General features: G+C 39.8%; 1 protein-coding gene across 1 annotated transcript; it reads left to right on the forward strand.

Moving 5' to 3' along the window:
• Positions 1 to 206: 206 nt before the first annotated feature.
• On the forward strand, positions 207 to 15,179 carry LOC134460487 (heat shock 70 kDa protein 12A-like). Its single transcript, XM_063212874.1, has 5 exons — positions 207 to 482; positions 1,977 to 2,201; positions 7,216 to 7,387; positions 11,871 to 12,472; positions 15,138 to 15,179. The coding sequence occupies exons 1-5, from the start codon at positions 207 to 209 to the stop codon at positions 15,177 to 15,179; spliced, it is 1,317 nt and encodes a 438-aa protein (XP_063068944.1).
• The last annotated feature ends 1,469 nt before the right edge of the window (positions 15,180 to 16,648 follow it).

The raw sequence follows: 16,648 nt of genomic DNA on the forward strand, positions 1-16,648 counted from the left end.
TATTCTCATCCCAGTGATGTTGATCTCCCATGTTGAGCATCTGTGCTTTTCCGCAGTTATGAGGTGTACCTCACTGTGCTCAGTGTCTAAGACTGGAGACACACCCACATGCAGTGGGTTGAGCTCTACACTACAAAAAGGACTGCTGTTGGCTTTACCACATTTGCTTGAGAAACACAGCAAACTTAAACACTTGGCTGATAATCATGGCAACATCTCTACTCCATATTTCCATAGATTTTGGCACAGCATATAGTGGCTACTCAGTGAAATGTAATACCACTGGTGTAGTTAAGAACTATAGGGATGTTACGTGGGGACATGAATATGGGATTCGATCCTGCAAGACACCAACATGCATTTTATTTGACGGGAATGAGGTACACTTTGGTTATGCTGCCATGCAAAAGTTTAATGAAGGATTTCCAGACGGCAAAAAAACTTTTTTTCAAGACTTCAAAATGCAACTGTACAGAAATGAAGTGAGTATAAGTATGTATATGTGTAAAATCAGTTTAATGCATATGGTAATTTAGAATAGAATAGAACAAAATAGAATAGAGTAAAATAAATACAGTTATAGCCTGTAAGTAATAAAATGAACTGTGTGTTAAGTGCGTGTGTGCATGTTAAGTATACATTGGGCTTTGGGTAACACTTTATTTTAGGGATACATCTATTATCACTAATACATGCAATATTAATGCCTGTGTAAGTAACTTGTACGGCATGTACTAAGCAAAATAAGACAGTTGTTAAGCATGTATTCACAAATGTCTTGTACATGCCCAATTAGGGATTTATTACTAATATAACCTTAGTAAGGACCAGTAAGCCTGTATTTCTATTTATTAGTAATTAGTAAGTGGCAGAATACAATGTGCATAAGCTCCCGACACACTGTGTGAACAAACCCTGAACAGTGTGAAAACAGATGTGGAATAAGGGTCCCTATTCTAAAGTGATGCATTGCTCAGCCCAGATGGCTTAGGGCCCCCGCACTACCAAAGTCCCCCTCGTTACCTAGGGCCCCCACACCACCCAGACCCGCACTACCTAGCCCCCCTGATCAGCAAAGTGTAGGGGTTTATTAGATAATTAATATTTATTTATCTGAGACATCTAGCTTTCTCTTGCTCATATAAATTTAGTAAAGGTAACAGGAGCCTATATATAGCAAGGAGTGAACGTACACTTGTCAATGGCGGTGGGTTGGCGATATGTAATTTTTTCATGTACCACTGAGTTTCTCTAACATGAACTTATTTATCACAAAGGAATAGCTTAGTTTCGGTTCCAAACTATTACTCATCATTATATTCTGCATTTATAGGGTTTTTACAATTAAAACTAATTGGTGTATGAAAATATGACGTCTCACCACCCCACCGTCATTGACAAGTTTACGTCCAAACCTTGCTATATATTACTTCCTATTACGCACTTACACATGGAGTGGAAGAAGTGAGATCTACATATCTAATTAGACAGTATCAGAAAACTTCTTACACTTTGCTTCCCGGGGCGGGGGCTGGGTAGAGTGGGGCCCTAGGTAGTGCGCGGGGGCCCTAAGTCATCTGGGCTGAGCAATGCATCACTTTAGAATAGGGACCCTTATTCCACATCTGTTTTCACACTGTTCAGGGTTTGTTCACGCAGTGTACCAGGAGCTTATACACATTGTATTCTGTCCCTTACTGCTTACTCATAAATAGAAATCTAGGTCTATAGGTCCTTACTTAGGTTATATTATCAATAAATCCCTAATTGGGCATGAACAAGACATTTGCGAATAAATGTCTAACAACTGTCTGATTTTGCTTAGTACATGTCTTACAAGTTACTTACACAGGCATTAATATTGTATGTATTAGTGCTAATAGATGTAACCCTAAAATAAAGTGTTACCGAGAACTTTCAATGGGTGCACTCAACCCTGTGACCATTCCCAGTGTTTAACTAAATTTACAATTCAGGGCATCCAAATGAACATGGACATATCTGCAGTCAACGGAGGGAAAATGAAAGCCATAACAGTCATCTCTGAATGTCTGAGGTACCTGAAGAACCATGCCCTTAAAACTGTCAAGAATGTCTCCGCATCTGTTGAACTCCAGGATTCCGACATCACCTGGGTGTTAACCGTGCCAGCAATCTGGGATGATGCAGCGAAACAGTTCATGAGGCATGCAGCCAAACAGGTATGAAGGAGTCTTGCAATCATGCAGATTGTACAGGTGACTTAAAGTTAAACTCTTGAGAATGAGAATACATATGCTAGACAAAAAGGCATGCAGACATTAAAGTGCAAAACATGACAACAGAAGACAGTTAGAGATACAGTACATATATGTCGGTATAAACATGTGAGAACTAAATCCTCACACGAATTACACCAAAATAGGTAAGGGGTCTTACACACCAGGGCGGTAAAGCGTTGCGGAACGGCCGCGTTTTTACCTGCGTCAGTGAAAATACATTGAAACATATCTATCCTTACACACCAACCGGCGGTAGTCGAGCGTCAGCGGCGCGGTAGCATGCTAGCTTTGGCTGTGGGGAGGGTTTTGAATAGGACTGGCCGCGCACGCCGACGCTTTCAGTGTGAAAGGCAGAGAAAAACACGCCGGCCAAAACTAAGCAGAAAGACCGCGTTCGTCCCGGGACCGTTCCGTTCCGCCTTGGTATGTTATGGCCCTAATAGTCAGGGTCAGTTTTCCAAAAAGTTGACAACTGAAGGCAAATCATGTTAATTTTCGGCATACAAGTGATTTAGGGGTATTTGAGGATGCTGAATCCAAATCTGCTGTATGCCGGCGCATAAACTTACCGAAATGCCTCAAACGGGCAAAATCCAATATGGCTGCCGCCACCGTGTTAAAATCCTACACATGAATTGAAATTTTAAAATGACACTTATTTTGATGTTTTCAGGCATGGGGAATCCCATTATGGCATCAGATGTCAGATCAGATTGGAAGAAAATGCTTATTTCTACCATGAAGACTCGAGAGGCAAATGAACGTTATTAACATTTATTGAACAATTAGACATGATAAAACAATGCATGAATCTGTTTGGCATAAGTTTCCATCTCAATGTACTTCGGGGTAGGACAGCATATCCTCCAACGGAGATGGAGGCGGGCATAGCCTGCCCCCTATCAGACGGGAACCACTGGTGACGGTGGACGGAGGGGTGAAGGTGGCGTCAAAGTCGGCTTAACTGGAAAGCAGAGAACAGAATGAGTGACAGCTTTTTAAAAAGACGTGAATGCGATCCATTGGCTGAGAGGGAACGATGCATAAATGATGTAACGGGGAAATCCCCAATCTCGCGTTGTGATTGGTTGACAATCCTGGGGAATGATGACACGAGTATGATCTGTCAAAAGTGACACTGATTGATTAGTAAGAGTTTGACAGCCGGGTACTTCGAATCTCCCTGGTAGAATTTACGCAAGCTCCCATGTCATTGGCTGGCAGCCATTTTAAAAGCAGAGAGCCTCATATTTTTACTAATCTTTGAAGATCCACAGAAAATAATGCTCTTTGTGCACTGAACTGTCTACTTTCATCTGAAAAAAGACGGTTGTGTATACCTTTTTCCATTCTTTAGTTATGGGCACTAGAACATAGGGTGACACCAGAAAAAACACAAATTTATGACCCCAAAATACTGCACTTGTCTCAACCCATATTTTTGCTTTAAGGACAAAGTGTCTTTGATAGTATTCATGTTTGCTATGCAGCATTTTTAGGGGTTTTGAAGGGTGCTTAATTCAAATATGATGTGTATTAGGCTCAAAAACCTCTTTAATACCTCAAAATGAATTAATCCAATATGGCCGCCATCACCAGACAATGTGAACTCTTAATTACATTGTAGCTATAGGTTTTCATACGTGGAGAATTCATCTCCATACTCAGATTTAAGATTAGAATCAAAGGAAATGATTTCAGTATAGTTTGAATTCATGTTTACAAGTGACAGTTGACTTTCATGTCAATAAGCTGATCATTTGAATGAAAACGTTTTATCTACTTCCACTTTTATTTTAATGCTTATTATAACATGATGCAATATGTAATAATAATAATAATAATAATAATAATAATAATAATAATACATGAGTTTTATATAGCGCTTTTCATGGCACTCAAAGACGCTTTACATATAACATAAAACAAAAAACAACATTACAAAGACATACTGAGACTCAACAGAACAAAACAGACGGTAGTGGAAGGTTATGTCCATGGAAGTGGGAGCTGTACGGTGTGGTGAAGTTGGCAAATCCGCCATGGGGGCGGCGGTGAAACAACCTGGGGATTCCGAAAATCCAGAGCCTCCCAATGTGGCGGCAAGTTTGGTTGAGGGAGACAGCCGAAACAAGCAAGAAAAATTTCATAGAAGGGCGATGAATCACCATGGACAGAGCGACGCTGCTGCTGGGTGAGGGAGATAGGCGGCATGCTGGCAGCGTTGCAAGAGACCATGGCGGAGACGCAGAGGCTGAAAGGAGGTGTGGTGGTTGGTGACTCCAGCAGCCAAGCTGACTCACCGACACTCCACCCGCAGACCTCCCGGAACAGCGATGTTAGTTAAAGCCGGGCATACACTGTGCGATATTTTCACTCGTGGGTCTTAAGCTTCAGCTTCCACCCGCCGTGATGCATTGGCTGCGATATTCGTCAAAAAGCTTAAAATAAGCTAACTCCATAACGGCGCGGCATTTCTCGGAATGGCTCATCATTAGATACATTTTGGGGCGTGGGAAATCGATGGTGAAACTTTCATTTTACGCCGGAGTTATCCTTTAAGTGGCAGGCGTCCCCCAAACGGCAGGTGTGGAGCAGCCACAGCAGAGGGCACACGCTAGTGCAGCTGGAACGCCGTAGCCTACATGCTGGGTCTTCGACAGCCAGGCATCCGCAATGAAGTTCAGCCGTCCGATAGTTGATAAATAGTCCAAAGTTTTAGTGGGGTAATTTGTTTTGGCTGAAAAGAGTGGAAGAAAGCGAGCAGCGGCATCGCCTTTTCCATTATGAGACAAACACACATGTACTGTATGTTTACTGAATGTGTACTCCTATTTCATAAAAAAAGCAAATTACCATTTCATAAAACACATTTGCAAATGTGAAACCTAATTTACAAAACACAAATGCAAACTCTGAGACACATTTACATTTCAGGAAACACAAATGCAAACTCAAAAAACACCTTACAACAAAAATATTTCTTACGGAAGTAGATATTTCTTACGGAAGTAGATATGTCCTATGGAAGTAGATTGACTAACAGGTGGAAACAGGAAGTGACAAATGGGAAGAGGGGTGAAGATGGAAATTACTCCACCTGTTGGCTGAACAGTCATGGTTAAGTGGTTAGGGTGTCAGACTTGTAGTCCAAAGATTGCCGATTCGACTCACCATGCAAACTCTGAGACAAACTTACATTTCAGGAAACACAAACGCAAACTCAAAAAACACCTTACAACAAAAATATTTCTTACGGAAGTAGATCTTATGGATGTAGATTGACATGAAGTCAGAAGCAGGAAGTGACAAATGGGAATGGGGGTGGAGGTGGACATGACTCAAAACACCACCTATTGACTGGGCAGTCGTGGGTAAGTGGTTAGGGTGCCAGACTTATAGCACAAAAATTGCCAGTTTGACTCCCGACCCACCAGGTTGGTGGGGAGAGTAATTAAGCAGTGCTCTCCTCCATCCCAAATGTTTCCCATAAACAACCCTTCATCTCTAGATATGAACCCTCTATGATTGAACCTCCTTCCATAGATGGTTCATATCTAGAGATGAAGGTGTGGTCGTTTATGGGAAACTGGGAAAAATGTGATTGTAGCTCTTTAACAATAAATGTAATGACAGATGGATGCCAATATGTGAGGCATATTCTGTGTTTTTTATTTTATTTTTGAGAAGGATGTGACACTTAAACACTTGGTGTTGGAACTGTCTGTGCATCGCAAGGCACAGAGAGACTTTTCAACGCACACACACACACACACATAGTTTGGACTCGTGAAGTAAAAACTCGTCATCACTGCCAAAATGTACCTCAACTTGCTCAAAATTTTGCAGACCAAAAGTTAATATATGGACCGATTATTTTAAGGCAATAAAACTGTCTGCAGTAATTTACTTTGGTTGCATCTGATGTAATATTTCAGGAAAGGGTTACCATGTGATTCTATGCATTGTGAGATTTTAGATCTTGCATTACATTTAAAGCATGGGACGGCGTCCTCATTGTCCCCACATTGTATGTTTCCGAGTTTTCAAATTGTGCCCTTCCCAAAACCATACCTAAGCCTAACCTGTCAGTAATGCAATGTTTCTGAGTTGTAAATTTGTGCCCTGACCAATACTATCCTTAAACCTAACCTGTCAGAGGTGCAACAACAACCTGTGCTTTGCCATGCGGCAGCAGTCTACTTGGAAGCAGGGGGGAACATAGAACCCTGTCTTGGAAAAAAAGGTGCGAAGTTCCCCGCATTGTATGTTTCCAAGCCTTCAAATTGTGGACTTCACAAAACCATCCCAAAACCTAACCTGTCGTAATGCAATGTTTATGAGTTGTCAATTTGTGCCCTGTGCCATTTCTGTGGCAAATCATGGTCACCCCATGACATTCAGCATCACATGCTAACACAACGTAAGCCATTTCACAATAGATTTCTGCTTTAATAAATAAAATTGAAGTTAGAGTCCAAGCTACAACAGAGAAGGAAGAAACCGTGCAGGACAACAGTCAGTTGTCTATATCAGGCATTTGTGTGCAACAATGTGTTTTTGTGTATCGCAGGTCCCTAGGCAATTCTTCATGAGTTGTACTGTTCATGAGCATTACTGTAATTCACATTTAAACAATTTCAAAAGTCTACATAGTATTTTGTGCCGTGTTACCTCTACACTTAACCCCTTAAGACACAGCTTTATAAATTAGCTGTGCATGCATGGCAATGACCAAGTCGTAAAGTATTACTAAAGGCCCTGTGAACTGTCATAGTAGTGTAGTACTGTAGTAGTTAACTTTCAATGTCTATTACAGCTTGCCACAGGAGGTACAGTGTGCATTAAGGGGCTACAGAGTCCATATAATACACAGTAGAGTGCATTTGGTCCCAGAGTACTCTACATGTTGAATTTCAACTGCATTTCTACTGTCTATAACTTCAAATTGCAGGCTGGCCTGGTGACAGACTCAGACCCTGAAAGGCTCATCCTGGCCCTGGAGCCCGAAGCTGCAGCAATCTACTGCAAAGAGCTGCCGAGTGATGGCTTCGTGGGAGGAGAAGGTGGCACATTGAAGCTGGATCAAGTGCCTGGAACACAGTTCATCACAGTAGACTGTGGAGGTACACTGTTGAGGTTTTTTCATGTTTTACTGAATTACTACTGACCCATCCACTGTGTGGCACCTTTGATGATTCCATGTTTTCATATTATTATTTATTATTATTATTATTATTATTATTATTATTATTATTATTATTATTATTATTATTAGGGGCCAGGCAGCAGGCTGTTTTTCAAGTCTATCTCTAGTTCTATTTCTAGTCTATTTTACATTCTAGTCTATCCCATGATTTCCCACCAAAAATTCCAGGGGCCCAACTCAAACCCTCTAGCGACATTAACAGATGAAAGTTTGAGGTTTATTTCTGCTTGTACATTTTAAGCTGTACAGCCGATTCTCAAAACCTTGGTATCCCTAAAATCCTTGGGTCAAAACAAAGGGAGCGTACCTATGTTCCCAAGGTCCTATGTTCCCCAGGTCCTATGTTCCCTGGTCTTTGTATGGGACTGGGGAACTTAGGGCCCTTTTTCTAAAAAAGGGTTCTATGTTCCCCACAATTACAAACCCCAACTCCATAGAAGTTGGGACGCAAGGTTAATTGTGAATAATAACAAAATACTGCCATTTTCAGAAGTCTGGTTCTGACATTAGTTGGAGAACAGTAAAAAGAAAACATATCAGCCATCAAAACTGACCAAAATTATTGTTTGGGGGATATTCATGAATATGTAAATCCAACGTGTCTCAAAAGAGTTGGGACGGGGACAATAAAAGGCAGCAAATGTCGAGGAAGACTAAAAACAAAACAAAAGACAACACTTAACAGTTAATAGCATTAGCCGATGAGATGATTTTATATAAAAACAGTGTTGATTCCTATCTTGGACATGATTTCAACAGCTTAAATGGTAGGTGTATTCCTTGTCATGTTTTACAATGTTTTCCTTTCTGTAGTGCTTACAGTGTGACAGGTCTTGACCAAAAGCCTGCCATTTTATGTCCTGCTGGTCCTTATGTTGGAGTTAAACTGTTAAAACATAGTAGAGAATACAATTTGTCCTTACTATGTGGCAGTAATCGAAGATCTCCCTTCAAAATATATTGCACGAGTGGCTTTTCATGCTGTTTAAAACCCATTTATTTCATTCAGTACTGTATTCAATTATACAGGTGAGTTAGAACAGCTTAACCAATGTACTACTGCACCCCCATGCTATCATGGAGGCTGACTTTTGAAGTTAGCACTAACACAAGTTGCATGGTCAATTTTCACTGTAGCACAGGATGTGCAAAGAATTGACTTCTGCAACTTCTGCTAACTTCTGTAAGCAAAGGACAGTTTCCCATGTCGTCTGGGTCTATTTCAAGTGAGCTCGGGTGGATAGGGGAATGTTAAACCCCTCTATCATTTGCACACATGACGCGTCCTTAATATGGTCAAGTTTTCACTAGCTGTAATTCTCGGAGTGCTAGAGTGAGACTACAGCCAATATATATTTAATGATGTCATGAACCTATACAATGATTTTAATGACAAAAATATGTCTTATATACACTCAATCACGGTAAATCAAGGGAATTCAAAACTTTATGTAATAACTATGGTAATTGTTCCCTCTGCATCTTTAATGCTGAGTGACTCAGCCTCTCTGTGATTGTCTTATACCTGGACATTCAAATTGTTCATCAGTACAATTTATTTTTGAAATGTTCTTTCTTGTTGTTGTATCTTATTTGGATGTTTATAACATTTCACTGATTCCCGTGTCAACTTATTTGAGACGTGTTGCAGTTATCAAACTAGAAATGAGTACATGTCCCTTAAAACAATATTTTTTCTCGGTTTTAACACTTGATATGTTGTCTTTTCACTATTCTCCATCTAAAGAATGTATTGAATGTTTTGAAAATGATAGCATTTTGATTTTATTCTCAGTTTACCAAACGTCCCAACTTCACCGGAGTTGGGGTTTGTATGTTTCCGAGTTTTCAAATTGTGCCCTTCCCAAAACCATCCCTAAACCTAACCTGTCAGTAATGCAATGTTTCTGAGTGTTAAATTTGTGCCCTGACCAAAACTGTCCCTAAACCTAACCTGTCAGAGGTGCAACAGCAACCTGCACTTTGCCATGTGGCAGCAGTCTACTATGAAGCAGTGGGGAACATAGAAGCTTTTTTTGAAAAAAGGTCCTATGTTCCCCACATTGTGTTTACGAGTTTTCAAATTGTTTCCTTCCCAAAACCATCCCTAAACCTAACCTGTCAGTAATGCAATGTTTCTGGGTTTTAACCCTATACTGCACGGTGTTGCCATATGGCAACATACCATTCTTTTGGCATTTCCTGGTATTTAAATATAAATAATAGACACTGATTGGTTTTCATATTGAAACTGTGGCCTTGTTTTATCCAATTATGTGGTTTGTTGGCATCACATGACACCACACACTGCCCCAGGCTCGCTCTTTCCCTCACTGTACATGAGTTTGTCTCCTTGACAGATTGCTCTGCCATTGGCCAAGATATTTCACACTTTTTGCAATATTTACAAAATTTTAAAAAATATTGGGATGATCTATAGTTAGTCATGATATATTTTCACCATTTGTTTAGTTTTCAACTAAAATTATTTCCATTTTATGTTGAAAAATAGGTATGTATTGTGCGGTAATGGAACAAGACGGTCAATAGGGAAAGTGTATTGATACAAATACCCGATTCTAATTGATTGATTAATTGATTTATTGATTGATTGAATGATTGATAACTGATAATATTTATAATTAGTGCAAATGGCAGTCTGTAAAGAACATAAAAAAATGTTATAATAGGTGTACAGAACTGTTTTATGAGCTTTCACTCTGAGTACATGCAGAAAAGCGAACAAGGCCTATGCAGCCTCCCCAGACTGCCAGAGGTATACCACAAAAATCCCCAAACCCCAGATTAGAGCATAAAGCTACGGTCATCTTGACCATTTTAAGCCTCCAAAATGTTTTGACTTCATTTATCTGTTATAAATAGGCAAATTAGCACACAACGTTTGTGCAAATCTGTTAACCCGATCAAAAATTATTGTACAAAGTCAACCATTTTGAAAGTCAGCCATTTTAAAAGCATAATCTCCAAATTTCAAACAGCTCATAAACCAATTATATTATTAACACACAAGAGTTACTGCAAATCCAAGCACCCATTGAAAAGTTGTGGCGTAAACAAAAGGTAGGCCGTCTCGAAAGATTATCAACTTCAAAGTCAGCCATCTTGAAAGTCAGCTATCTTGAAAACACTAGCCTCACAATTTTACATGGCTTATTTACTCATTATAGAGTGTTATCACACAAGGTTTAGTGTAAATCCAAGCATCCATTCAAAAGTTATGACAAATAAACTGTCGGTTATGTTGAAAGATGCCTGGCCCGCAAATCGGCCATCTTGAATGTCGGCCATCTTGAAAGTGTTGGCTTTCGAAATGAAATCATTTCATGTACATATTATAGACAGTTACCATACACATTTTTGTGCAAATCTATGCACAGATATTGTGTTAATACCTAATATATTCATTGGTGGTTGGTCAACGTAATACCACTGAAATACTGTTTTTCGGGGATATAATAAACAGTATTCACTTGTTCTCTCAATGGCAAAAATGTGTTAAATAACTCCCTTGAACTTGTGGGTAAACTTTCAATGTTTTTCTGAGATAAAAACAATTACATTTCTATAAAATAATCCATAATGTTGTATGACCCTTGTTTGGTCTTGGAGTAAAAATGTACACTGGATCCTTTCTGTAACTGCACAATGTTGCCATATGGCAACAAACCTAAAAGCACCCCCCAAAAAAACTTTTTTTTGTAAAAAAAAAAAAAAAATGCAAATATGTCTTAAGAAGTTCATTTTATGTGACAAAAACCACAGCAAGATTTTTTTTCCATGATGGGATAATAATGTGTGCAGTATAGGGTTAAATGTGTGCCCTCACCAAAACTATCCCTAAACCTAACCTGACACAGTTGCAATAGCAACCTGCGCCATGTGGCAGAAGTCTACTTGGATGCAGGGGGGAACATAGAACCCTTTTTAAAAAAAAGGGTCCTAAGTTCCCTGGTTGAGGGGAACATAGGACCTGGGGAACATAGAGATGACCCCAAAACAAATCCAATACCTATGACATCATGTCCACCAAAAAAGAATTTACGCCATGTTGATTTTGTGTAAATCAATAAAAATCCTACAAATTCTTCTCCTACAAATGTAAATATCAAGACAAGAGGATTGACAAGGCGGAATTACTAGTTTGGTCACCTCTGAAACATGAGCCTTTTCACCTCTTTGTCTGTTTTTATGATATCTTATGAAAGGAATGTTGTAACTTGTAACTATTACATTTGCATAGAAATAGTTCTACATTGAAAGTCGTTACGAAATTGAGAGGGAATTTATATATAAATACTGTATATTCCTCAAACAATGTTTTATTGTGAGAGACTTAAAATGTAATATTTCAGCAGGATGATGTCAATACTGTGTTACAGGTGGAACCATTGACATCACAGTTCACGAAGTGCTTGAAGGAGGCTTTCTCAAGCAGGTGGACCAAGCATCTGGAAATGGACAAGGAGGACAAAACATAGACAGGCAGTTAGTAGAATTGCTGCAAAAAATATGTGGTTCTAAATGTTGGGATGAATATGTAAAGCAGAATGCAGAGGAGTTTCAGTGGATCATGTACACCTTTGCCTCAGCCAAGTGTGCTGAAGTGAATACAGGTTTCAAATTTGCATGTCCATATAATTTAAACGAAATTGTGAAAAAGCACAAAGGCTACAGTATGGAAACCTTGTTGAAAGGGGATCATGGTGTGAGTTGGAGAAGAGGGCAAATTGTAATCTCACCTGAGAAACTGAAGTCATTTTATGATAAGAGCTTGAGTGCCACAGCTGAGCTTCTCCATGATATCATGCGTAAGCCACGGCTGCATATTAAATACATGTTGCTGGTGGGCGGGTACGCCATGAGCAAAATCTTGCAGAACTTCATGAAAGAGGAGTTTGCCAGTCAGTGCACCATCCTGTGTCCACAGCATTCTCAGCAAGCAGTGATGGTTGGTGCAGCAGCATTTGGAAGTCGGCCACAGGTAGTCAAGTCAAGGATTTGTCTCTTTACCTATGGTACAGATATTGATCGTGTTTTTGATGAATTGGAACATAAACAAGAAAAGAAATACCTATCCTCTGATGGAGAAACACGCTGTCCGGATCTCTTCCATAGCCTTGTGAAGAAGGGAGAGTCTGTTGGTTTTAATGAAACCATAGATTTCTATTTTTTCCCTATCACAAGAGAGCAAAAATCAATGAAGATTAGATTCTTCAGAAGCACAAGGCAGGATCCAAAGTATATTGATGATTGGGGAGTTGAGGAAATAGATTCCTTCACAATTCCTATAGCTGAGGCCCAGGGAGGCACAAACCGTCCAATCCGTTTAGAGGTCAAGTTTGGCTTTACTGAGATCCAGGCAGAAGCAATAAACCCAACATCTGGAGAATCTAGAAGCATTGCCATTAACTTTATGAGTGAGTGATGATAGCCTCTAAATGATAGCACATCAAATGAATTCTTCAGACTCATTCATGACTTTATTCAATTTTCTTTCTTGCATAATTTCTGTAATTTACAACACTGGATCATCAACTGCTGAGAGGTTGAACTGAAAGGGCTATTTTAACAATCCATTGTCTAGTGTATCTGAACAATGGACCATTATTAATAGACAGTAGTTGAAGAAAGTTGACTCCTGTTACACCTTTGACTCAAGTCTTACATTTTATATGCTACATTTAAGAAATAAACTGTGTTTTTTCCATAGTTAAATATGATATACCAAATCTTGTAGACTTACAACATATAAGGTCTAATGGCATTCTGACCTTGAGCCACAGTAAAACCAGCATGACCCCTGGACTCATGTGGTTTAGTGCAATCCATGCATTCAGTATGCAGGAATTATTGGATATGAAGTTAATTATAGGTGCACTGTGTAATATATGTCGTAGTTTATTTCCATAATTCATGCTGCCCATTCACAAACGTTACATTTTCCATGAAAAATTACAACCACCATTAAATTGTAACTATTCATTATGACTGGGAAAATTGCAATTTATATGAAAAGGGGGATCTCCTCCATGGTCCGCCGCTTTGAATTTCCAGAAATTGAGCAACCTGCGATAGTTCTGGCAGACCACGTAGTCAGCTGCCATTTTGGACCCAATCCATACAGCTCTCCACGAATCAGCTGCGCTTTGGTTACGTGTAATAAGCTGCTGCTCGCAATTGGATGCTGACCTTCAGCGCGCTTTATTTACCAAATTTGTTTTTCTGTCATTGCTTTTTGCTGCTTGTTTTGCTGCCTGCATTGCTTCTTCTTAGATAATTGGTGGTGTTTGCTTGTGTTATGTTTATACTAAATATCAGTTGTTTTTATTCTTTTCCTTCTTACCGATAGGGATTCATCTTCTGGTAGGCTGTGCGCTTTTCTTTAATTCACCTGGGTCATCTGTTTTTCCATATCTCCCAATATGAGTGTCATTTAACTTGTCATTTAAATTTTACGCACCTTAATTTGCATAATTGCTACTTTTACTGGTGTCGGGCCACCGAATTTCTGGCGTTGAACCCGAATTTCATGGATGGTTTATTTTGCTGGCAGTGTAGTTCCCCATGGGGGCTGCTTTCGCTGATTTCAATACTGCATAATTCCACTGCATTTTTCACGTTTAGTAGCAGTCTAAAGATGCGGTGGGCTGTTTGGTTGATGCACTGTTCCCGCTCTGTGCGTCAGCAGAGATGAATTCTCTGGTGGCTTGTCTTAAAATTAACTAGGCTTCTCTCTCTCGACATTGGAGCTAGTCTAGTCGCTAACGGTTGCACGTTGCTTTTAATAATTGTTGCTTTCTTGGGTTACGCCCTTTTGTCCACACCAACGTTAAAAAGCTGCTGCTTTACGCCACTCCTGTTGTAAGTGCATTGTCGGCTGTTATTCAGTTGCTTAGTAGGGGAGAGCGGGGTAATGTGAGACACTCCCTATATCTCAGCATTGGAACAAATTTGTGATCATTTAACCACATTGGTTTCATACCCCTCACATTCCCTTATTACCAAAAGAAAAAATGGTTGTTTGGTTGTATTAATGTTTTTTTTTTTCACAAAAATGTGTTTTTGGCACATTAAAGTAAAATTTCGCCGATAGACAGAATCAACTGTTTCAGCAAAGAAAATAGATTCAGGTAGATAAAGTTATACTATACATGTTACTGCACTTCCAACACATGAAACCATATGGTTGATGTTAGTTTAAGATGGGCCTGAAAAGCCAGGCATGTTGTTTTTTCTAAAAAGGTGGGTATGGGGTAAACTGAGACAAATGATTTGGGGTAAAGTGAGACACTTAAAAATATAATAAAACATGTGTAAATAAGGTCTAAAAACACAATTTTGTGAAATATTACATTAATCGGTTTTATTGTTAGTCATATAAATTGTAGGCAGGGCCGGATTAACATATATGGCTCAATATGGCTGTGGCCTAGGGGCCCCCAGCCGCCAGAGGGCCCCTGATTGGCCTAAAGTCAAAAACTGCAGAATTCTGATAAGATGTGATATTGAAAAATGAATCTGTAATGTTGAGTACAGTTTTGAATATTGTTAATACTCTTCTCCACGGCTGGTAGACATGTTATCCTTAATTCCTATGTCAATGATGACACTGTCTATGAAATGTTGTTGTGAAATTTACCTTCCAGGGAGGCCCACAGCAACCTGCAGCCTTTGCCAGGCCATATTAATCCAGCCCTGATTGTAGGAAAGCTATGAAGTCAAATAATTACACCAGGAAGACAACCTGGGCTAAAAACACCCCTCACAGAGATGGGGCGTGTAGCCACTGAGGTCACCAATGGAAAAAAGTGTTTTACCAGCCCCTACAATATTGGATTTGGAATGTGTGGTTATTAATCTAGCTGTTGGAATGTTAACATGTTGTTTTAAAGTAGAAAAGTAAGTTTATCAGCTTAAACTGTGGTGGTTCACTTTACCCCAGGAATTTCTCTGGTTTGTCTCAGTTTACCCCGTCTCCGGGGTAAAGTGAGACACAAGACCACTTTTTTAAAAACAATCATATTTATATGGTTCTTGGTCATATAGATATTCTGATCATTTCCATAGTTGGGTAACATCCTATATTAGTGGAAAATGTGAAAATTGTAAAGATATATAATTTTAGCTTGGCTAGAGGGGAGTTCATGTAAAAAATGTCTCACATTACCCCGCTCTCCCCTGTATGGTATCATTACACTCAGAAGAGGCTGATGATTTGGTATGATGGCTGTCTATTGCGGTTGCCCTGTGAAGGAGCCATGCTTGTCGTGAGGTGCTAATCATGCTAAATCATGTCTCTCCGGATAAATGCATCCAAAAAACACTCACGTGAGTCGTGGTAAATTGAGTCGTCTATTTGTGCCTTTGCAGGTTATGAGTCTTGTACGGCGATACAGTGTAGGCCTATAATCTGACGATATGCGTTGGTGCCTTGTGCTCTGAAACTGTTTATGAAGTTGGCTCCTTTTGAACACATATAGTTGACGATGCGAGTAGGCTATCCTAGGATTTGAATTGCTGCACTACTCACTGTCATTGCCGCTCATCTGATGCGCTGTATCAAGCCGCTAGTGTCGTCAATCGTGCTTGACGTGATGGATGCTGGAAACCGCGCTTTCGGGACTGTTGGTTATTTTTGCATTTCTATTAGGAGACTCCAGCTGTTCCGTAGTTGCTCCTTATTCCACTGGTCTTGGTAGGCTATTCCTGCTTTCAAATGCATTTCCCCTGCACCCCTGCAATCATTTCAATAGTCATTTTGTAAGTATTGATTAGGCCTAGTGTGCTGACGGCGCGTTCACTTGCAGAGTAGCAACCCTGTCTCGTGCCATTTCCTAGTACGGTCACGAAAATAATCTATGTGTAGCAGAGTGGAAGTTAGTGATTAATTATCAGTTTTAAATACCAAATTTTGGTTGCAGTACCCGACTACGCCACTAGAGTGAGGTGGAGCCCCACTCTAGAAAGTGAAGATTATTCACTACCGTTAAGACACCCAGGTTCGTTAAGAACAACAGAGACGGAGAAAGGCGAACCATTCCATTCTTGTTTTATTAATACACAATTTTCCTATTAAAGATAAGACGAATATTTACAATAGCCAACAGAGGCTGTACACAGTGACCGGAATAGGCAATGGCAGGTAAGGACTGCCCAA

This window comes from Engraulis encrasicolus, chromosome 13 (genome assembly GCF_034702125.1).
Source record: "Engraulis encrasicolus isolate BLACKSEA-1 chromosome 13, IST_EnEncr_1.0, whole genome shotgun sequence".
In the NCBI taxonomy this organism is placed as follows: Eukaryota; Metazoa; Chordata; class Actinopteri; order Clupeiformes; family Engraulidae; genus Engraulis; species Engraulis encrasicolus.

Coding starts and splice junctions, on each gene's coding strand:
- LOC134460487 (XM_063212874.1), top strand. CDS start 207: ATGGCAACATCTCTACTCCATATTTCCATAGATTTTGGCACAGCATAT. Junction 2,202..7,215: donor TGAGGCATGCAGCCAAACAG/GTATGAAGGAGT, acceptor TTCAAATTGCAG/GCTGGCCTGGTGACAGACTC. Junction 7,388..11,870: donor CATCACAGTAGACTGTGGAG/GTACACTGTTGA, acceptor ACTGTGTTACAG/GTGGAACCATTGACATCACA.